This window comes from Misgurnus anguillicaudatus, chromosome 17 (genome assembly GCF_027580225.2).
Source record: "Misgurnus anguillicaudatus chromosome 17, ASM2758022v2, whole genome shotgun sequence".
NCBI lineage: Eukaryota > Metazoa > Chordata > Actinopteri > Cypriniformes > Cobitidae > Misgurnus > Misgurnus anguillicaudatus.
The window spans coordinates 27,567,581-27,589,703 of record NC_073353.2 but is presented as its reverse complement, the minus strand read 5'-3'; the positions used below and the strand labels follow the sequence as shown (position 1 = coordinate 27,589,703).

The window sequence follows — 22,123 nt, the reverse complement described above, 5'->3', positions numbered from 1 at the left end:
ACAGCTCTAACACGAGAAGAAGGGTGGTAAAAACGAAGTGAGGGTCACGAGTAGAAGTAAATGGGCTTTATCTGACCTGTCTATGCCGGCTAAGCGTTCCTTTTCTTGCGGCGTAAGCTTCGGAAAGTCCTCCTCGGTTTCACTCGCTTTTCCCGCCGCCATTTTCTTTTCCTCATCACCACCAGCAGCAGCGCGAGCTACAGCGGCCACCGACACTCCGCACGATTTCATAGACAAAAAGCTCCAGGGAAATTATTTACGCACCGCAAGCCACGCACCTTTTGTGTGGATCCAAACGCAAAAGAATATGTGTCAAATCCTCCAAGGAAAAATATTTCCTCTAAACACCCTCTTTTTTACATTGTCCTCGACATAAATGAGTCGTAGCTAGCGGGTACACTAAAATGCATGCAAAACAAGCAACGCTGGGTGTTACGGTGAATTGTTATTTAGTAATAACTCAAACTTCCCCCTAGTCGCCAGCTCAAACTTGTTATAATTGTGTCACTCAAGCGAACCCACGCCGCCGCCGTCGGAACGCCTTCTCTGTGATTTTGACCAATGGTTGTTCTGGATGACGACCACGTGATTTGCGTTGTCTTGGGATTCTTTTTTCGTATAAACTTTCAAGGGGGAGGGTAAATAACAAACCCCTCAACTTTACGTCGGATCGTCGCCTGCTGCAATTGGCTCATTGGTTTATTATGATTACGTAACACCAACATAAAACGCATTATTGGATACATCACCTGTCTGTTTCAAAATACATGGTTTGAGGATGTAAATTGTTAAGACAGATGCACACTTTTATAAGCCAGTGTGACTGAAGATTATGCAGAAAGCATACATCATTCAGTCGGATATGTTTAAAAATTTCTGTTTAGAAATTAATGCTAAATAAGTACGTTTTTTTTACTTTCTTTCTTTTTACTTTCTTTTTTTAATTACATCCAATTTAAGGTACTATATTGTAATTTTTTTAGTTAAAATTAAAAGACTGTAAATCAAGAAATGGAATAAATAACTAACGCACGCATTTGAATTAAAGGTAACGTTAGCCCCCACCACTCCCCTATTTGTAAATCAAAGATTAAGCCTACTAATGTTGTTGGACAATAACATATTTTGTTATAACGTTAAATTTAAAACAATTTGTTAATCATTATTGAGAATAGCCCCTTTAAGCAGCCGTATGGGACTGTGTCCAGTGATCGCACGTAATTTGCGCAGGATTTTACGTAGAACAACGGGTGGCCGGGTGCGAAGTGAGCAATGCCTCATAAAATGGCGGATCGCGGTGAAGGTAAATAAACTGGGCAAACAAACTTGAAAATGTATTGTCTTGATTGACAATATATGCATTAAATCATGTGTGTTATATGTAATGATATTTCAAGTGGTTTTAATATAGAAGCTTTCAATTATATCAGGATGTAGCTGACTGTACATAGGCTACCATCTAACCATGTTAGCAAAACATACCCACTGTGACTCTTATTCGTGTTTTTCTAAATTGATGCGTGTCAGAACAAGTAAATGAAATCCATTGTCATTTATCTCGTGTGATGTATTAATATACATTTTATTAACGTAATGCAAAAATGTGTAATATAAGGCATGCATCTCGGCATTGTTTTGCTTTTGTTTTCATTTTGAATTGCTTTAATAAAACGCATTGCAATACAAAACAGAAAGTATTACAGTTGTATTTCACAAAGAAAAAACATAAATAATATAGTAGTTAACATAAATTATATTGATTAAATGTTTTAAAGAATTTCTTATGTATCAATGTTTTGTGATTTTTGACCATGTTCACCATAATGATTTACCTTTGATTTCAGATGTAGATGCAGAGAGTGAAGATGAATTATATGAGGTTGTTAACATCACAGATTATGCAAGAAGACATCAGTGGTGGAGTCGTGTTTTTGGGACTAATACAGGACCCATTGCAGAAAAATACTCTGTGACTTCACAGATCATGATGGGTGGGGTGACGGGATGGTAAGTGTATATCATGCTACTGTAAAGTTGGATGGTAATCTTTGCACATATGATTGTCCAACAACTTCATTATTCTGTACTGTGGTATATGAGAATTATTGAGAACAAAGTACATGCACCAATTCACATGTCCATTAAACAACCTTTTCTGTAGGTGTGCTGGTTATCTCTTTCAGAGGGTTGGGAAAATTGTGGCTACAGCTGTTGGAGGGGGATTTCTTTTGTTACAAGTATGGATTATAAAAATATTTGCAGTGCACCATGTAGACAATCCATTGTTAGGAATCTATTATACCTTAATGTCCTCTTAACCATGAAAAAAAATCTTTTGTTACAAATTGCCAACCACAGTGGCTATGTGCAGGTGGACTGGAGGAAAGTGGAAAAGGATGTCAATAAAGCTAAAAAGCATTTGAAGAAAAAGGCAAACAAAGCATCACCTGAGCTTAATTCCTTTATAGAAGAGGTGGGTATTACTGTGTGTCATTGAATTTTAATGTTTGTCTGATTTAAATGACTTATTCCAGTTGTTGCATAATATTACTGGTCGTTATTTGGGTATATTTCGCAGTATACGCATTTTGCATTCCCAAACCATACTAAAACGTAATTTGTATTATTTTGTGTTTGTAATTTTCACCTAAGTAAGTAGCTATATATCTGTTTTCTTTAAACAACTTTTTTTTGTCTATAGTCTACAGAATTTGTAAAGAGGAATATTGTTGTCTCGGGTGGATTTGTTGGAGGATTTCTGCTGGGCTTGGCATCCTAAATTAAACCTGGACCTACTACATTGCTACTGATTAAAGATGTATTCCCAGTTTACTGTTGTGCAATGGACATTTGAAGAACGGTCATTGAACATATTACTCTTAAATGTTGTTTATGTGTACATAGCTTAAACATTCAGAAGGTGATGGTATCTTGTGCCAATAACTTGTTTATAAAAATGTTGCCAAGCTGTAGTGTTTTTGTTTTCTTGCTTATGTTTAGGAAATGTTACATACACAAGAGTAATGTTTCTTATATTTTTCTTTTGAAAAAGCACATTCATTGAGTTAATGGTATAATATCCTTGATATCTACTTGTAAAAACATTTTTAATGTATATATTTCATTTAGTCATGTATTTATGAATATATAGTGTAATCTACCAATATCATTAGTTTCACCATTACATGTAGAAGAGAAACTCCCTAGACAGGTGGCCAGTATCAATAACATGTTTGTGGAAATAATAAAACGTCTGTTTCTGGTTACTCTTTGTATACATGCATTTAACTTGTTATGTATGTTGCCAGTGTGTTTTTTATGGCTTTCTATTATGGATCTGTAACACCATTATTTTTAGTTTTAAGTGCAACCAATGCTCTTTTGATTTTAATTGTTTGCAGTTTATATAAGAAATAAGTACATACACAAATAAGTCTATAACGACAAACTTTATAGACTAATTTCAACTACATTTTAAATAACGAGAGCAGTTTACTTCACTCGGTGATAATTATTCTTAAAGCTGGCGTGTTCCACTTCATTCGGTGCTGCGCAGATCGATCGCCTAATGACGTCAAAGTACCGCGAGAGCGATTCTAAAGCATATGCAGCAGTGTGCTATCGAATCGCTCTCACGGTACTTTGGTGACGACATTACCCGACCAATCTGCGCATAGCTTAATGGAGTCGAACACGCCAGCGACAAATATATCACGTGATACGCATTTCGTTGCTTAGCAGTATTATTTGCATACAAACTGCTACCTTGGCAACTAGTTGTCCGGTCTTAAGTCCAGGGCTGAGGAATTAAAATTATCGCCTTTTTCTAACTATGGCGTTACCAATGCTGCCTGGAAATTCAATCAATAGAAATGTAAGTGTATCAAAATGACGTTTGTCTGTTTCCATGGAAAAATCAATTTAAATGAAGTTTTTAGTTTGTTTGTTTCAAAAAAGATGGACTGCAATAATGAATCTGTACTTTATCTATAAACTGTTTTCCAGCTTGGCAAAGATAAATTTCACAAGTCTCAGCATTTTGATCATTCAAATGGAGTACCCATGATGATTGGGGCAGAAAAGCCAGGCATTGGAGGGGAACTGCTTCTGGGACAGAAGGCGAGACCCAAATATTCACTTTTTCCTAAGGGAGAGGGCAGTGATGCCCCAGCATGGTTAGCCTTTGACAAACAGGTATGTCATTATAAGTATATAATATAATATATGTTCATAGTAAAATGTTTAAACTTTTCTCACTCTTACTTGAAGGTCCTGTGCTTTGATGCTCATTTCCAAGAAGCTGTTCCTCAAAGCAGGGAAGAGAAATATAGAGTAAGAAAGTGTAAGATTTATTTCTACCTGGAGGATGACACCATACAAGTGGTGGAGCCAGAGCTCAAAAACAGTGGGATCCCACAGGGTAAACTATCAAAAGATGTAGCATCCTGATTATTAATTAACAAGCTAGCAACGACATCCTATTCAAAACAATCTATTCTCCTTTAGGGACCCTGATTCGGCGCCACAGAATTCCTCTCCCCGCACCTAAAGATGACTGCTTCTACAACGTGCATCATTTTAATATCAATCAGGAAATAGTGCTCTATTCCAGGACTTTTATGATTACGGATTGTGACCCCTTCACACGCAACTTCTTGAGAAAACTGGGTGTGCGCATAAACTCCAGTGGTTCTTCACCAGAAGATCCCTATACAACCTATCGAGGAGAGGTGAGAAAGCACAGTGTGTCTAAAACACATATTCAGTATTAAATAAAGGTTTTGAATAATGTTTCCTTGAACTTCACAGATGGAGAAAAACATGAACCCATTGCGGCCTTATGAAAGAATAGATACTCTTAAGCAGTTTTTGGACCACGACCCCAAAATTTTGCGATTTTACTGCTATTGGGATGATACTGAGAGCATGTTCGGAGACCCAAGACAACTGATCTTGCATTACTTCTTGGCAGATGATACCATAGAAATTTATGAAATTCACAATCCAAACACCGGTCGGGACACTGTTCCTAAATTTTTGCACAGGGGTAGGCTTCCCAAGGTTAGTAAAAGCATACTAACATACTGAACAAAATATAACCTGTATTTTTGTCTCTTTTTTAGGTAAATATCTAAACATCCTTTAAAGGCCCCTAACCTAGGTGTTTTCAACAATATTGAAATAGTCTCTGGTATCCCCAGAATGTGTCTGGAAAGTTTCAGATTAAAATACAACACATACTATACGATGCTAAACATGGCTATTTATGGCTGCAATGAAACAATTTTGTCTGTGTCTCTTTAAATGCAAAGAAAGCTTCTGTTCCCCTCCCTGTAGGGGGTAGAGTGCTTACACATGTGCTTTGAAATACATCAAAATATGTGTCTCTGGCTGAACTATTATGCGCTTATAAGGTGGAGTCTTTGAGCAGTTATGGTTGGGCCGTAATCAATGTGACATCACATTGCTAGGGGATCTCCAACAGCCTGTTTTGTATGAATGTTGCGGTTTAAAGGAGATTAAACAAAGAAGAATAGCTGAATTCGAATAATAACATGATGTTTCTGCACATACACTGGCGACTCATTTTCTGATAGAAAAATTTCTGATAGAAACAGTCATTTTTTTCAGAGAATATTTTTTGTATTTTTCTTACCAGATTGGCTAATAGTTTTGTCTTTCTTCTAAATTTGCACAAAATGCAATGTGATTGCTGCATAAAACAAGACATGATTTAAGATATATAAGATGCTATCTTAAAAAACAAAATAACCCCTTCTCTAGTAAATTAATTTTGTTTTAATCATAGTTATACAATTTTATTGACTAAAAGAACAAATTCATATATTTTTGATGCATCTGAAATGTTGAAACAGAAATGAGTCTTTAGTGTACAATGCAGTCCGTTCCACTTTTAGACAAGGCTAAGTGGTTATCAGTTCCCCTCTCCTCTTTTGCTTGGACACATTTCTCCATCCTCTGTGCCAAGCTTTTATCCAGACTGACAGGGCTGAAGGAACATCTAACTTCCCTAAAGCACTTTCCAGTTTCCTTCCCGCTTGCTTTTCAGTCTAAATTCATTATGAAAGAAGAAGGGTTTGTTTGTTGTGTTTATTCTTTTCTTGCGTTATCTCTTCTGTTGCCTTTTACTAAATGTCATCTGAAAGGTTTATTGGAAACCCCCAGTGAGAAAATAATTATGATACCATTTAAAAATTTGACTTGCCCTTCAGTTTATGTTAGAAATATCATCCTTTCCTTTTTGCCATTTAAGAGAGATTGCAATTATTTTCTCTCTTTTTTTCGCCGAACAGCATGCTCCTATTCCCAAACATCAGCCTGGAGAAATAACAGACCGCACAGTCCTTAATGTATTTGGACCGATCGGACAAGGAGGACGCTACATTTTAGATAGCCTTAAAGTAAGTTTAAAACTTTTGTATGAACTACTTACAAAATAAACAATTAAAAATGTAATTATACACAAAAAATATAATTATGTCTTTAAAAATTTATCTATGTCTTTAATTTATAATCTATTTATAATCTATCTAATTTATAATCATAAAGCACTATGAAAAATGTCTCAGTTTAATCTCATTGCTGTCTTAAGGTATTTATTATATAACTATTTGTTTTATATACAGTAGGCCTACTGTGCAAAAGTCTTAAGCCACCATCACCAGCTTTGTTGTTTAAGCAAAGTTTTAATGTCTATCCATATTTATTTTTCACTCTTTTTTAAGACACAAACAATAATACAGGAAATATGTACACAAAATTAAAAACAAAACCATTTTCAGAACTAAATGTCTTCTTAAGGCATCAGTCAGTATTTAGTGTGACCTCTCTTGGCACGAAAAACGTTTTGAGCTTATTTGAGGAGATTAAAGTCGTGAAGTCATTTGATTAGAATAAGAAATTAGGATTTAATTTCATTTAGGTTTAAGAGATCCTGCAGCTGCCTGCTATTGCTTAAGTGTAAGGGGAGTTTACTCTATTCTTGACACTTCAGCTTATACTTTTATACTGTTTTAATACTACATACACATTTCCTGTATTTTCTGGTTGTATTCTAATAAAGAAACTGAGAAATAATTATATATGATCACTATACAATTGCAAAAAACAAAGATCAGGGAACACATATGCTGATTAAATATATAGCTTGAATGCACTGTAAGTCGTTTTGGACAAAAGTGTCTGCCAAAATTAGTAAATATAAATGTATTTAAATGCAATAAATACATTTTACAGACTGGAGCTGTGGAAGAAGAATTCTACAAAGACAGTGACTTGACCATAGGGGGCGTCATTAACGTGTGGGGTCGTAGGATGCTGATATGTGACTGCGACAACTTCACTAAAGAGTATTATCGCTCCAAATATGGCATTGGTGAGTTTTCTTGTTAAGTTAATATCTGTATTGCTTTCTTATTTGCTAATTGTTTTAATACATAAACGTAAACAAACAACTGTTTTCTAAATACTCAAATGAAATAACTTCCATCCCCTGTTGTGCAACAATGTTATAAGAGTTATCAGCCACATGATGTCAGTATTGAGTTTAGATATTACTCAGTTACATCAGTGACTGTGGTTTATATGTGTTGACCTTCCTTTATTTTGTTTGATATAAACAGTCTTTACAAAATTTGTGTTTTGTGTCCTGCTATTGCATTTTTTTGTGGTAAAATGGAAAGCAAATTTACATGCTTACCACTCTCTTGTGTGGTCTGTCTGTGTGGTCTGACAAGCTGTTTATTGTTTACAAAGTCATCTCTTTCGGACAGTCTTCTTTCATGTCTGTAAATATCCATCATATAGCTGCTTGGTTTGATATAGATTGATGCAAAAAAACAAAACAGCAGAACTGATTGACAGTTCAAGGTTATTCCGATTTTGGACAGCAGATATAAACAATGGCCGCCCAGCCTCTTTATCTTCAAAAGCCTGGACGTGACAAGCATACGAGCTCTCTGCCAACAGTAACACAACACGGGTGCACATGCATCTGTCCACAGCGTACGCAGCGTTATGCCGACTGAAGACGTCATAACATTAGTTACACATGTGACTAATGGAGCCAGTTTGACACAAGTCCTTGATGGAGCACTTATTCGCTTTTGGAAGGTCGAGGGGTTACAGATTGAATTTATATGGATGAATCAAAATATCTATACTTTGTCTGGCTTTGCTCTCTTTTCTCCATACCTTTGTCTTCTTAAATCTCCATGCATTGAAGTGGGGTTTGGGTCTCGCTTTTGATCTTTTCTTTCCGTGTTACTTCACAGAGGACTTTACGCCTGTTTTATGCAAAGCCCCGCCCCCTGCTAAACCAATGAGACAGGTACCACCCTACACTGGATTTGGATCTGAGGAAGACTCCCTGTGCTCCTGTCAGGGATTGTTGCCTAAGCCTCCGCAGAAAGATTTCAGAAAGATGATGGAGAAAGACAGGTATTATCAGCCTTAAATGACACCCATGTAGATGCACATTGCAGACAAAAATGAAAAAGACCTTTTTGACTAATCTGTACTGTTTTTTTATTGTTTACATTTACATTTATGCATTTAGCAGATGCAAATGTGTGCCATTTATAAATAATCGGCGTCTCAAATGCAACCGCATGATTTTCCAGTGAAGAAGACTATTTAGAAAGTTGGTTTATTATTAAACATGGTTTTCACAGCTCTACTGTGCTTTGCTTCCAAACCAAACAGTATCAAACTGCAGATTATTCTCTTCTTCAATTTCCCTTGGACAGCATTAAACATTGGCAGTACGGGTAGAGGAAAACAGTAAGATTCTGAATCAGAGGTGGGCGGTGGCTTCTTTTTTCGAGGGTGAAGTTCATCACAGCATGTATGTAGCCCGTCATGTGTGTGGTTTGTCATTTCAAAATATGTGTTCTGCGCGTCGAGCGATCCTATGTGCATCACATGTCTTGTCAAAATAAGTGCCTGCTGCAGACGCGTCTAAAGGGTTTATGATAAAAGAGATGCTTGCGTTTGCCAGATACTCGCATAATCTCATCCGTAATCAGAGTTTACTGAGTGTCTTGCGTGTATTTTGTGAACGTGAGCGTCTCTTTTATCATAAACTGTTTTGACGTGTGTGCAGCAGGCACTTATTTTGACAAAACACGTGATGCACATGGTTCACATCACATGACGCAACAAACACATATTTTGAAAACACAAGGAACACACATGACACTCCGAACACTTATTTTAAATTTGCGCCCCTTAGATGAGCAGTCACGAGTCGCCACTGTAAAGAACGATCATCTAAAACATGTAGTTCGGTTCATTTTAACCTTATCTAATAAAAAACTTGTCAAGATAGAAATGAAACCACTTTATAGAGCGATTACATCCACAATTAATACTCACAAGGCACAAAGAACTACTTCCCGTAAATAAGGAAGTAACCACCCTACTGAAAAATCCAGCTAAAACCAGCATAAGCTGGTAGCTGGTTTAAGGTGGTTTACGCTGGTCCTCCCAGCCTGACAAAGCTGGTCATGCTGGTGGGCCAGCTGGCATTCCAGCCTGACCAGCTTAGTCCAGCTAGACCAGCTTAAAATGTGACCAAAACACAGCTAGACCAGCTTGCTACACCAGCAAAACCAGCTTCCTACACCAGCAAAACCAGCTAAAACCAAGCTGAAGACCAACTAAAACCAGCTCACCAGCATATGCTGGTCTTAGCTGGATTTTTCAGTAGGGCAGGAAGAACCAACACCCATTTTTATCTGGTCATGGGTGTGCAGTTAGTAAGGAAAGTGCAGTTAGTATAGAAAGGAAAGTGTTGCAGGTGCACATGCAGTTGAATAGCTGTTTCACGTGCATTGTAATCTATGGGGACGTCTTAAGACATGATGAGCAAATAGGAGCAGAGTTATAGCTCAGCTGGGATGACTGCTGGCTGGACCCAACAGCTAAATCAGATGGAGTGTCAGGATGCCTAAACCCCATGTGCTTGTATAAGATGTCGTATTAAAAGTGAAGTAAAATCAGATATCTGTGAAATAACTGTGTGTTGACATAGCCACACACTAAAAAGTGCTGGGTTTTTAAACCCACACTGTCAGAATAAAGGTACAAAAGCTGTCACTGGGTTGGCGTGGTACCCTTTAAAAAGGTCCTATTATGAACCATTAGGTATTAAAGGGACACTCCACTTTTTTTGGACATATGCCCAGTTAAACATTTGATTCTTACCATTTTGGAATCCATTCAGCTGATCTCCGGGTCTGGCCCTAGCACTTTTAGCATACCTTAGCACAATCCATTGAATCTGATTAGACCATTAGCATCGCACAAAAAATAACCAAAGAGTTTCAATATTTCCTATTTAAACGTTGACTCTTCTGTAGTTACATCATGTAACTAAGATTGATGGAAAATTAAAAGTTGGGATTTTCTAAGCAGATATGGCTAGGCACTATACTCTCAAACTGGCGTAATAATCAAAGACTTTGCTGATGTAACATGGCGGTAGCAGGCGTAGTGATATTAAGCAGTTCCCGAAAATAGTCCCCTGCTATTGAAAGGAACCAAGGGGACTATTTTCAAGCAGTCCGTATATCGAAACTTTGGTTATTTTTTAGCGCAATTCTAATGGTCTAATCAGATTCAATGGATTGTGCTAAGCAATGCTAAAAGTGGTAGCGCCAGACTCGGAGATCAGCTAAATGGATTCCAAAACGGTAAGAATCAAATGTTTAACTCTTGCGGAGCTGATAAAAGAGCATATTTTCAAAAAAAGTGGAATGTCCCTTTAATATGAACTCTTTAGATACAAAAGTGTACTTTTTAAGTAAGTACTGCCTCAGTGACAGCGTTTGTACCTTTTTCCAACATGAGTAAAATATGAACAAAGCCAGCTGTTTTGGTTTAAATTAACCTGGAAAATGTCCACATTTGACCCCACCAGGGTTTAAAACAATCCAGCATTTTGGGTTCAAACAACCCAGCATAGGTTAATTTAAACCCACATGTTGGGTTTGTCCATAGTTTACGCAGCCATGGATTGAAACAACCCCATTTTTTAAGTGCATGCTTTACAGGAATGTTTTATTTGTATTTAAGTGGGTTAAATTATGCTGTCACTAGAATTACCCAATAAAATGGCTAAAAAGAGTATCTTTATGCAGTTTCCCACACACTCACCCTGTATGCCATTGGTTGGGCAAACTGGAAGCCCACCCCTTACTATTGCTATTGGTTGATTTACTTTATATGATATTAAACTACCTTTTATCTTAACTCTGTGTTAGACAAGGTCTGGTGAGCAACGTATTGAGATTTGTGGGCAAAATGCTGACAGACAGCCCTGTTGATAAGGAACGTATTTTCATCATCTCGTACTACCTCAGTGATGACACCATAGCAGTTTTTGAACCGCCTCAAAGAAACTCAGGTAGTTTCGTTCAGTTCAGTTAAATTAAGTGTAAAACAATCTCTGAATATATTCTCCTGGATGTTAATGAAATTCATTATGTTTAATAGGTGTGGCTGGGGGTAAGTATTTGGCGCGAGGCCGAGTTAAGAAGCCAGGACAGGAGCTCTTTAAGAGCGAGATGTCGGAGTATTTCACAGCTCAGGATCTGTATGTCGGAGCTAAACTGCATCTGAATGATCAGCCTTTCCAATTGCTTGATGCAGATGAATTTACATTCAATTACATGGAGCAGTATGCGGAAGAGGTAAAGCACAAAAGTCCTTTTCTTTTCTCGTCTCTCAGTCTGCTTCATCCTTCACAAAAGCCCTTCACAATTCAATTACTTAGTTCCCCAGGTCCAACGTTGGCACCATTATAAGTAAGATAAAGTCCGTCGGCGAGGAGACGCAGAAGAAAGTAAAACAGTTCTTCATAATGAGTGATCCAGGCAACATTGGCTTTCTTCCATATGAGTCATTCAGGTAAGGAGCCAAAATACATATATAAAAGGAACAAAGCATAGTGACCTAACCAGGTGCAATGCAGCAAGAAGTTTCCAGTAAGAAGACATTTGTTAGTCCACGATGAAGGTGTGGGATGTTGTGTGAATTTTGGACCAGTTAGGTTTCTCTGTGGTAGGGTAGAAACTGTATCCCAAAAATACAGTTGTGTTGCTTAAACTGTGGTACACTCTGTACAATTGATGTTTGCTAAAATAGACATTATTTTATTATAGAAATACACACTGACAAGTCGAAGTAGTAAAAGTAGAAAACTATTTAGTGTGGCCTGGTTTTACAGACAAGGCTTAGCTAAAACCAGGGCTAGGCCTTAGTTTATATTTTTAAGCATCTTTAATAAACATGCCTTTGAAAAAGACAAATCTGTCAGTGCAAGTTATTTTAAGTTGAGACAGCTCAAACATGTATTTTAGTCTAGGACTAGCCTTAAGTGTTCTGGGGTTCAGTAAATTGTCTTGTATTTTTTACAGGACTGTGCTGGCAGATATAGACGGTCAGTTGTCCGAGCATGAGATCATGACTCTGGGTCGCACGTATTCGGTACGTGAGCAGCCAGAGGTGGATGTAGGTCTCATGCTTGCTGTGGCTCAGGATCACCTGAAGAAAAAACAGTTTGAGAAGTTCTCAGATATGGTGCAAACTTTTACACACGAGGATCGCGAAAGGTACGGCTTAAACACGATTATGACGTTTACATACATTTATGCATTTTATCCAAAGCAACTTACATTGCATTATAATGTATACCATTTATAACAGAGCATATGTGTAGCAAGTATAGAGCATACAGTATGTGTTCCCTGCGGATTGAATTAATGACCTTTTGTGATGCTTTACCAATTAGTAGTCTCTCTTTTTGATTTTAAGAAATATTCCATTTTCTTAAAAGAAAAATCCAGATAATTTACTCACCACCATGTCATCCAAAATGTTGATGTCTTTCTTTGTTCAGTCGAGAAGAAATTATGTTTTTTGAGGAAAACATTGCAGGATTTTTTTCATTTTAATGGACTTTAATAGAGTCGAACATTTAATACTTTACTCAACACTTTTTTCAACAGTTTTTTTCAACGGAGTCTACAAACGATCCCAAACGAGGCATAAGGGTCTTATCTAGTGAAACGATTGTCATTTTTGACAAGAAAAATAAAAAATATCCACTTTTAAACCACGACTTCTCGTCTAGATCCGGTCGTGATGCGCCAGCGTGACCCCACGCAATACGTCATGACGTCAAGAGGTCACAGAGGACGAACGCGAAACTCCGCCCCAGTGTTTACAAATGTGTTGAAAGAGGACCGTTCCTACGTTGTTGTATGTCAAATGATAGTAATTAATGTCTTTGTGTCAGTTTATTGTTTACAATGGTCCGCAAATGTGCGTTTTATATATGTAACACGTGACCTCCCTACGTCACTACGCATTTACGTTAGGTCATGCTGGACCGGACCTAGACGAAAAGTTGTGGTTTAGGGGAGCATATTTTTCTTGTCAGGGATGACGGTCGTTTCGCTGGATGGGACCCTTGTGCCTCGTTTGGGATCGTTTATGGACCTTTGAAACTCAGTTGAAAAAAACTGTTAAGTGTTAAGTATTAAATGTTGGGCTCTATTAAAGTCCATTAAAATGAGAAAAATCCTGCAATGTTTTCCTCAAAAAACATAATTTCTTCTCGACTGAACAAAGAAAGACATCAAAATTTTGGAAGACATGGGGGTGAGTATATTATCTGGATTTTTCTTTTAAGACAATGGAATATTCCTTTAAGGCAACTGCCATACCTATCTTATTTACTGCTACTCTAGATTGTTAATGCTAGCTTAAATTTGCTTATTTCAAAATGTACTGAAAAAAATATAAATTTTGCCATGCTGCCATGGATCTTCTCATACCATCAAGTCTTCTCAAAATCCATTATAAATAAATCGATTATCAGCGATAAACATAAATAATGTAAACATAAATAATCTCATAAACGGTCTTATCCTTATGTAAACTGCTGTTCAGGATCACTTAAGTGAACTGTTTCTCTTGACCTTACAAACCTTTTGATCTAAAGACATATTCTTCAATGTCCAAAATTAGTTCTGCTGACAAAATATAATTTTACATTTAGCTTTATGCATTTGGCAGACGCTTTTATCCTAAGCGACTTACATGGAAAGGTGTATCATTTTTATCAGCAAGCATGTCTGTTCCCTGGGTTCAAACCAAGAGGCAAACGTCCGGTCTCTTTCGTGAAGCCAACACAGAAGTAAACTGTAATTCATCGACTGGCTACTAGAAACTTAGCCTGGTTCTACCAGACTCTCGTACATTTCATTTGTACAGAGAGTCTGGCCTCTCTCCATTGAGAAACATTTACTGTCTTGTAGGTAGGTTCTCTGTTAAGTTCAACACTATTGGATCTGCCCAGAGTCGCTCAGGATCTGCCATAGCCAATCGCTAACGTGTGGTCATGACGTATATCATGCGCCGAAACACAAGTTTGAGAACCACTGCCATAGACCCATCATGTCAAAATGCCCAAATTTACAGCAGAAATAAATTTGTTTACATCATGGTACAAAAAATGTTTTTGGTCTATATACCGTATCTTCCGGACTATAAGTCGCACTTTTTTCATAGTTTGGCCGGTCTTGTGACTTTTAGTCAGGTGCGACTTATATGTTAAAATTAATTTATATGAACCAAGAGAAACCATTACCGTCTACAACCGTGAAAGTCCGCTATATGCTGCTCCTGTATTTATGTAATTCAATGGATTCCGTAAGGCAGGATGACTTCGGGAGCTTGTTGAACTTGATTTGGCTTGTCGTGTTAATTTAGTCTATTCAGATTCCCAGGTATGCTCGATATGCTATTGTGTTCGGTGAAATAAAGGTAATGTTACGTTAACATGTACGGACACCTATTCAACCTGCTGTTCTGTGTGCCATTGTTTAGTTGAATAACTTGCCTTTCCAGATTAAATGTCTGTTCTTCGGCTTGGATTTTTTTAAATCATTTTCTAAATAAACGCGACGTGTAGTCCACTGCAATTTATGTTTTTTCCTCTTCAAAACGCATTTATGACTGATGCGACTTATACTCATAGTCCGGAAAATACAGTAGCTGACTTTGCATGACAACAGTGAAGGGGGTACATTTTTTGTAACTCATCAGTTTTAATTATATTAAGCTGTAAAGTTTTGCATAATTAAGTGACGAGTAAATTGCTGATGCTGTCGAGCAAGACGGCGTGGTTTCAGCAACCAGGCACCTTAGGTCCACCCACATCCCACCTCTTTGCCGATTTTCGGTTATCCGCGACTGATGCACCGTGCGGTGACACACTGCCAAGATGGCGATGGCAGGCTACGCCCACTTTGGGCTTCAAAATTGCTTGTCAGAAGCCTTTGAGTGACGTCACAGACACTATGTCCATACAATCTATGGTTTTAAACCATAATATTTTGCGCTGCTAATGCAATGCTCTACCACTGAACTATACAAAAGCAAACCTATTTCTTTCTTTAATTAGAAAAATAAACATTTGAAGTAATACATTTTTTTAAAATGGATGACTTTGAATAATAAAGACAAATTTGTCAATAAAAGCATAGCATAGATATGAGCTTTATAGGATTTTTTAACTCCCAAAGTTAGATTTGAAGAGTTTCGTTGCAAAATGAGATAACCACCGTTTTTTTTAATTGTTCAGAAATCTCGTTTTTTGGTTGTGCATTCCAATTAATTCCAATGCAACTGCAGTTGGTTTGTTTTGATTTAAACCTTCATAACTTAAAAAATTCAGCTAAGTAGCACCATCAAACAAAATCATAACATGATAACATCATAATAAACATGTTTTGACAAAAATGTCAAAAAATGGATTTATCTCGTTTTGCAACGAAACTCTTCATTTGTATTATTCTATAGTTTTAAAGAGTTTACTTAGCCTGGCTAACACCAGACCAGTCTCATAGAGAATTAGATAAGGTCTGGGAACCATATGCTCATTTTCTCGTATTTGAGGCGTGGTTTACGAATGCCCAGAGCCGTTTATTGGGTGCTACGAATGTCTATCAAATGCGTCTTTACGTAGCTCATAGCCAATCGTTTTAATTATACTAGATGACATATGTAGAGCGACATGAATTCAAACCTAAACAACTTTTACCAGTACGTGTGCACACAGCTGAAAGCTATGCAACTAAACTGGTATCTGTATATTGATATTGAAAGCAACAGACCTTAGTGGCACTGTGACAACCACAGTACAGGCATAATGACAATATGATAAAAATAAATACCACTTACCATTTATAAGTTAATTGTACTTATAATTGTACTTTATTGTACTAACAATGCCTAGAAGGTTGGTCCTATAAAACTCTGTGGTTATCATGTCTTGCCACATCCAAACATCCTTCTTGGATATGAAATTGTTTAATGCCAAAAGTTGCTCTTTTTTTAAATAAACTTGTGTTCAAAACTACTTAGAACACTATCTATGGCTGCATTGAAAAGTAACTTCGCGTCTCCTCCCGTGTTGGATAAAAACTGCTTCGGTGTGTCGCATTGACGTCGTGATCAACTTGCTGCCCCCTCCCCATTCTGTGATGCGACCTTTTTGCCCCTGAAATAGGGAACCATAGTTTCCATGCTAAACGTGCAGCGTGAATAAATTTGCGTGCAAGGGAGAATGGGGAAACCCATAGATTTTACTATTATTTTAAAAAGTAAAAAATATTAAAAAGTAAGCGAGTAATTAACCCTAAATCTTTGAACGGTACTGTATAAATAAGTAGCTCAGATGCAAAAGCTGCCAAACGCCACCTCCGTTAAAAAAATATAATGATATTAACAGATTGCTCTTGGCACGTATTATACGTTGAACATTAAATACTTTTGCTTCAAATACCCTTAACCCATCCTTACGCCATTCAGAAAAATTGGTTTGTTGGCAGAATCTGTTAAGAGTCAGACACACTTAGAGGGTTTTGCATCTGAGCTTCATATGTGTAACAGTTTATCCACATGGCCAGAAGGGCACATTATAAAATTAAAAACTTTCATTTACATAAACATGCACTCCCTTGTTGTTTAAAGACACACACACCCTTAGCTATTGAGAGTCATGCAGGCACTGATGTTGATCACTAACAATCACCAGTGAGGTAGACAGACCATCAATCTGCTTTAGATCGAGGAGGGGCGATTAGTTCCAGCAGTTAAGTGAAGCATTAGAAACAGATGAAGACCTGTGGCATGTTGCAGGCACGGGAAATAAATGAAGAAGGATTTAGACGGGTCAGTGTGCATGTCCGGTTTACGCAGTCCTGTGGAAAGTTATGTTCTGAGAGTCCTGCAAATAAAGTGTTGAGAATTATATAATTATATATTCTGTAGGTAGAAATGTAAATTTACTAAATATCTTTTTTGTTTCATTGTTTCCCTACTGTAAAAAGCGAATTTTTTAAAGGTCCCGTTCTTTCTGTATTTTGGAAGCTTTGATTGTGTTTACAGTGCGCAATATAACATGTGTTCATGTTTCACGTGTAAAAAAACGTGGTATTTTTCACACAATTTAAATATCTCTATACCGCTGTTTTCATAGTCCTCAAAACGGGCTGATGTCTTCCTTGTTCTATGAAGTTCCTCCTTCAGAAATATGTATCGAGTTCTGATTGTGTAGCTTGTTAGTGTGTTGTGATTTGATATCAGCTTAGCTTGCCGTTAGCTTAGCTGGCGACTGACATATTCCTGTGGGCGGAGTTTAGTCAAAAAAACGTTCTAGTGACATCATTAAAGCAGGAAGTAGAGGGCTGTAGTCCAAACCGGCCTTTCACTGTAGGCTTTAAAAGGGGAAAATATATCGCCTGGGAGTGAACTTTGAGCTTTATCATTTTACAGCTATTATTTATGCTATTATAGCAACATTACACACTAACTAGGGTTTAAAAAAATCGGATCAGAAAGAACGTGACCTTTAAATCTCATTTTAATGCCTTCTTTTCCACTCAAATGGTGCTATAGATCTGGGCATCTCTGCTCTAAAGAGGCACGGACCATCTGTAAAGCCTTTCGACTGCCCCTGTCTGATGACCTGCTAAGAGCCCTCCTAAAGACGTAAGAACAACCAATTGATTTCCATTATGAATTAAAACAAGCAAAGCAACGTAGTTCACATTCTCTCATACATTCTTGACAGGTTTCAGGATGAATCTGAAAAGATTGACTACCACGCCTTTCTATCAGGTCTCAACTGGAGAGCGAACCCTGCTCCAGCCGTGTTACCTGATGTCACCTTGAAGGTAAGTAGCTAAAAAGTTTCATCTTGGGGGCCGTTTACACAACAACAATTTTAACCGATTTGGCAGTTCATTTTCACGACAACAGAGTTTTGGGGTCCTGAAAATGCAAACTTTTGAAGACGGGTTTGAAGTTTTTCAAAATTACGGCTCTTTGTGTAAACTGCGAAAACGAGAACCTGTAATAACCGTGATGCTATGTGCATACATATGTTTATTATAGGCATGCTTAAGCTAGAAGTAGAGTCCTGATTTTACACATACCTGACCCAAATGTCGTCATCAGAATAGTATGCGCGCACTTTACGCGCACCGCCAGATTTTTGTACGCCCAGGAGAATGCTTTGTGACCGTTGTATACACGTAAAAACACAGTCTATACTTTGGCCTTTATAGGTCAGTAAGCCTATAGCCATGCACGAATATAAAAGGGTTCCCACAGGTCCTTAAAATCCTTGAAAGTTTGTGAATCTGGGGGGGCCAGGGAAATTTCAAGGCCCTGGGAAATTTTTGAAGATATACATATATTAAATACATAGATACAGGTCATTAAAAGTGCTTGAATCTATTTTATGCAAGAAGTTTTCTGAAAAAAAAATCCATATTATTCCCTGTGTAGTGTAGGATAATATCATAAAAATTCTAGACTTTTTAAGCTAAACTGTTCGCTTTAAATGCTTATCTTCTGTATGCGAATGTTGATTCATACCAAAATGCTTTTTTGCATAGTTGTGTTTGACAAATGAAAACGTCTCGGGTTACGTATGTAACTGTTTTTCCCTGAGATGGGATTGAGACGCTGTGTCTCCCTTGCCATACTTCCTGCGTCCCTGTAACGCCGTCTTTAGCAATATTTCAGATAGCGATATACTTCCTGTCTCCCGCGTCACCCTGTCTTTGTCTTTAAGCCTCACCATTGATTGAATTTGATATACCCATTCAGACGCACTTACCCCTGAAGGTGTCCCCAAAGTGTTACCGCAGTGACGCAGCGTGAGGTTCCCTCGAAAGGGGGGTATCTTAAAAGGTAACACAATTTAACCTTGCTCTCACTTGAAATGTCTCCCCACATTTAGTCCTTGAATTTGAGGGTATTGGACCTGGAAAGTCCTTGAAAGGTCCTTGAATTCAAAGTTAACTAAGGTGTGGGAACCCTGTATAACCAAAACAACAAAGGCGGCCTACAGGACTGTGTTCTGCTTGCTCAAGATACTGAGTATATTAATGCTTCTCCAACAAGTGAACATAATTTTGCCGCTTTTTAGTCCAGGCTCACTTGGTAGTAAAAGTCTACCTCATTGTCCATCTAAACAAAACTGCTAGATGCTTTGTATTTATTGCTCAGAGGAGAATGTGTATGCCCACAGGCGATGTAGTGTTTCTTTATATTAACAACGGCATCTACTGACCTTGCATGCAATACATTGCTATATTTTTTCACGGATCTGTGTAAACGTGGATCTGTTTGACAGCATTGTCAATTACAATCATTGTTGGCATGTAAACATAGACAAACAGGTGTCACCCAATTGCATTTATGGATGTTTGTGACCACTTTCTTTTCCAAAGGCAGCGCTGACATTTGCAAAAGCCGCAATTTATAATAACCCTAACTAAGAACAAAGGAAATGTGTCTAGCATCAAAGTAGCATCAGTGGCCCGAATGCAATCATCAGTAGTCCATCAACACTCTTATCGTCACCAAATACGGTCTCGTCTTTTAGACATCATATTTGATCATTTGTTAAAGCAGTCACATGCATTCCCCAGTGAGAGTGTTTTTGTCAGGGTCCAGGCCCGTGTAACCTGTTGGCCCCACATGCTTTGTGCACCTCCAAGCCTCATCTCGAGCAAATCAGCCTTGGGAAAAACCCACTCAACAACTACCCTGTAGTGGAGCTTTTATTACAGAGCAGTAATTTAGCATGCCTTCTTTGAGCTTAAGCAGAAACATCTGCTCAGGGATACGCAACGAGAGCTACGTGCCTTTGGACAACCAGTAGGGGGAGATTGTTTTTTTAATCGTAACTGTCTGTAGTTTTTCTTTGCTGTCTTTTGTATTTAATGGGTGAGGGGGAGTCTAACATAGCGAGTGTACATTTTAATTTAAGCCTTATCTGTCTGTCTGTCTTATGCTTGTTATGCAATTCATGAAAACCAGATGAAGTTATGAGCTGTGTGAGAATTATGTACTTTATACATGCTATGTGTTACATATGTACCAATAAAAACCTCAACTGTAGCAATTCATTTTAAAAGATGATTATGGGCTTGATTTATTAAAGCTCCAGTAAGACATTTATCATGTGCATGATAAATGTCTCTGTTCACTATAATTTGCAGAAATCACAGGTAAACTCTTGTGAACTGTTTCCTAATTCCTGTTGTGTTGTTCTTTTCAGTTTGACGTAGACTGGAGAGGGGAAGCTGTAGGCCCTGCAGTTAAAACCATCAACTACTCGCTCTTGTTAGAGGACGTCTTTGGCAGTACCATACAAACACCAGACAAACTTTAATGACATTTGAAAACAGCCCAGTGGGATCCTCAATGGCACCACATCAGCTTTGTGTATTGCAGAGATTAAATATGCATTGATGAGAATTGTTGTTACAATTTTACTATACCCTCTGTGTGCACCTTTCAACTTATACATTTGATTTACACCTCAAATTAAACCCATACTGAAATGAGAGCAGTATTTAAACTCGACTCGTGTGCCTCTGGGCCAAGCGTGGTGCAGTTAAAGATTACGCAGTTACGAGCAGCTAAATCAAACCATATTTCATATACGAACAGACAAGACGTTATTATGTGGATAAAGTCATCAATAAAATACGCCGGTATGCCAGGACTGTGGGAGAGAAACTGTCTCGGGATAGTTAACCACCCTAATGTTCAAATTTGTAAGCGCCCCATGCATAGTCCAAACGCATACAGTATTTCCCAAAGACCTTTATAGACCTATTTTCATGTCTACGAGCATATTTCCCATGGTATAAGGAAAGGTAAAATATCCAAAGTTTATAATCTACATCGGCTGTTCTCGCTCTGATCGTTGATGATCTGGCATGTTGTGCATACTGGCTGATGCTGTATATGAAATGGCAGGTTGAGCACATTTATAACCAGAGATTTTGCGATCAATGCTTCCAACCTTGGCCAAGACAGAAGATGAGCATTGCATTGTGCCAGCATTATCAAATCTTCATTTCTAGCCTTTATCTTAATTAAACACTAGCCTCCTGAGGGACAAAAGCTAACAAAGGGTACGGCCCAGTCTACCATTGGACGTGAAATGAGGTCCCAAAAGAGGATTTTAACATTAGCTTCACTTTGGTTAATTTAATTTCTGTTTGCAGCCTCAACACATTTGTGCCATTGGGATGATTTTTTTAACCAACACAAGGGGTTTGTTTTTTTATTGAAAACCCTATAAAATCAAAATGAGACACTTGAGGCTCAAGTTATACAATCTGCCAGGCAAAATAAAGTCAATGTCCTGTTCAAAAGGTAAAATGCTAGAAGGTCACAGATGACCACTTTCAAGGGCACCCTTCTCCTGATTAAGTTAAGTGAGAGATGTCCTCAGGGCAACAAATTGTGTTGATCCAAGGACAACATTTTTGTAAATAAAATCTAAAACCAACCCTAAAATCGGAGGACAATGATAAGTGAAAAACAATGGTCTAGAAGCAGCTAATCCTGATTTAAACTTAAAGAGCACCATTTCATTGCTAAAAAACAATGTTATTTTTTGTATTTGGTATAATATAATGTGTATAGTTTATGGTTAAAAAACACATTATTTTCCACATACCGTACATTTTTGTAGCTCCAGATTTCACTCTCTTCCATA

General features: G+C 37.7%; 3 protein-coding genes across 6 annotated transcripts in view; 2 read left to right on the top strand and 1 right to left on the bottom strand.

Annotated features, from left to right (window-relative positions):
- Window positions 1-575, bottom strand: part of kdm6a (lysine (K)-specific demethylase 6A) — a 61,604-nt gene extending 61,029 nt beyond the window's left edge. For all 4 annotated transcript variants that reach the window (XM_055215601.2, XM_055215604.2, XM_055215602.2 and 1 more), the window contains exon 1: window positions 77-575. In XM_055215601.2, coding sequence (XP_055071576.2) covers window positions 77-231 — 155 coding nt within the window. In that variant the 5' untranslated portion in view covers window positions 232-575. The remainder of the gene's footprint in view (window positions 1-76) is intronic.
- Window positions 576-1,157: 582 nt separating this feature from the next.
- On the top strand, window positions 1,158-3,266 carry fundc1 (FUN14 domain containing 1). The gene is made up of 5 exons (XM_055215611.2): window positions 1,158-1,303; window positions 1,845-2,007; window positions 2,162-2,237; window positions 2,345-2,473; window positions 2,702-3,266. Exons 1-5 carry the CDS (start codon window positions 1,273-1,275, stop codon window positions 2,777-2,779), a joined length of 477 nt encoding a protein of 158 aa, XP_055071586.1. The 5' UTR covers window positions 1,158-1,272; the 3' UTR covers window positions 2,780-3,266.
- A 450-nt stretch (window positions 3,267-3,716) lies between these two features.
- Window positions 3,717-20,868, top strand: efhc2 (EF-hand domain (C-terminal) containing 2). The gene is made up of 15 exons (XM_055215609.2): window positions 3,717-3,874; window positions 4,006-4,194; window positions 4,270-4,420; window positions 4,507-4,730; window positions 4,810-5,061; window positions 6,315-6,422; window positions 7,258-7,396; window positions 8,295-8,460; window positions 11,286-11,428; window positions 11,518-11,714; window positions 11,798-11,931; window positions 12,441-12,635; window positions 17,992-18,084; window positions 18,167-18,269; window positions 20,669-20,868. The coding sequence occupies exons 1-15, from the start codon at window positions 3,833-3,835 to the stop codon at window positions 20,780-20,782; spliced, it is 2,250 nt and encodes a 749-aa protein (XP_055071584.2). The 5' UTR covers window positions 3,717-3,832; the 3' UTR covers window positions 20,783-20,868.
- The last annotated feature ends 1,255 nt before the right edge of the window (window positions 20,869-22,123 follow it).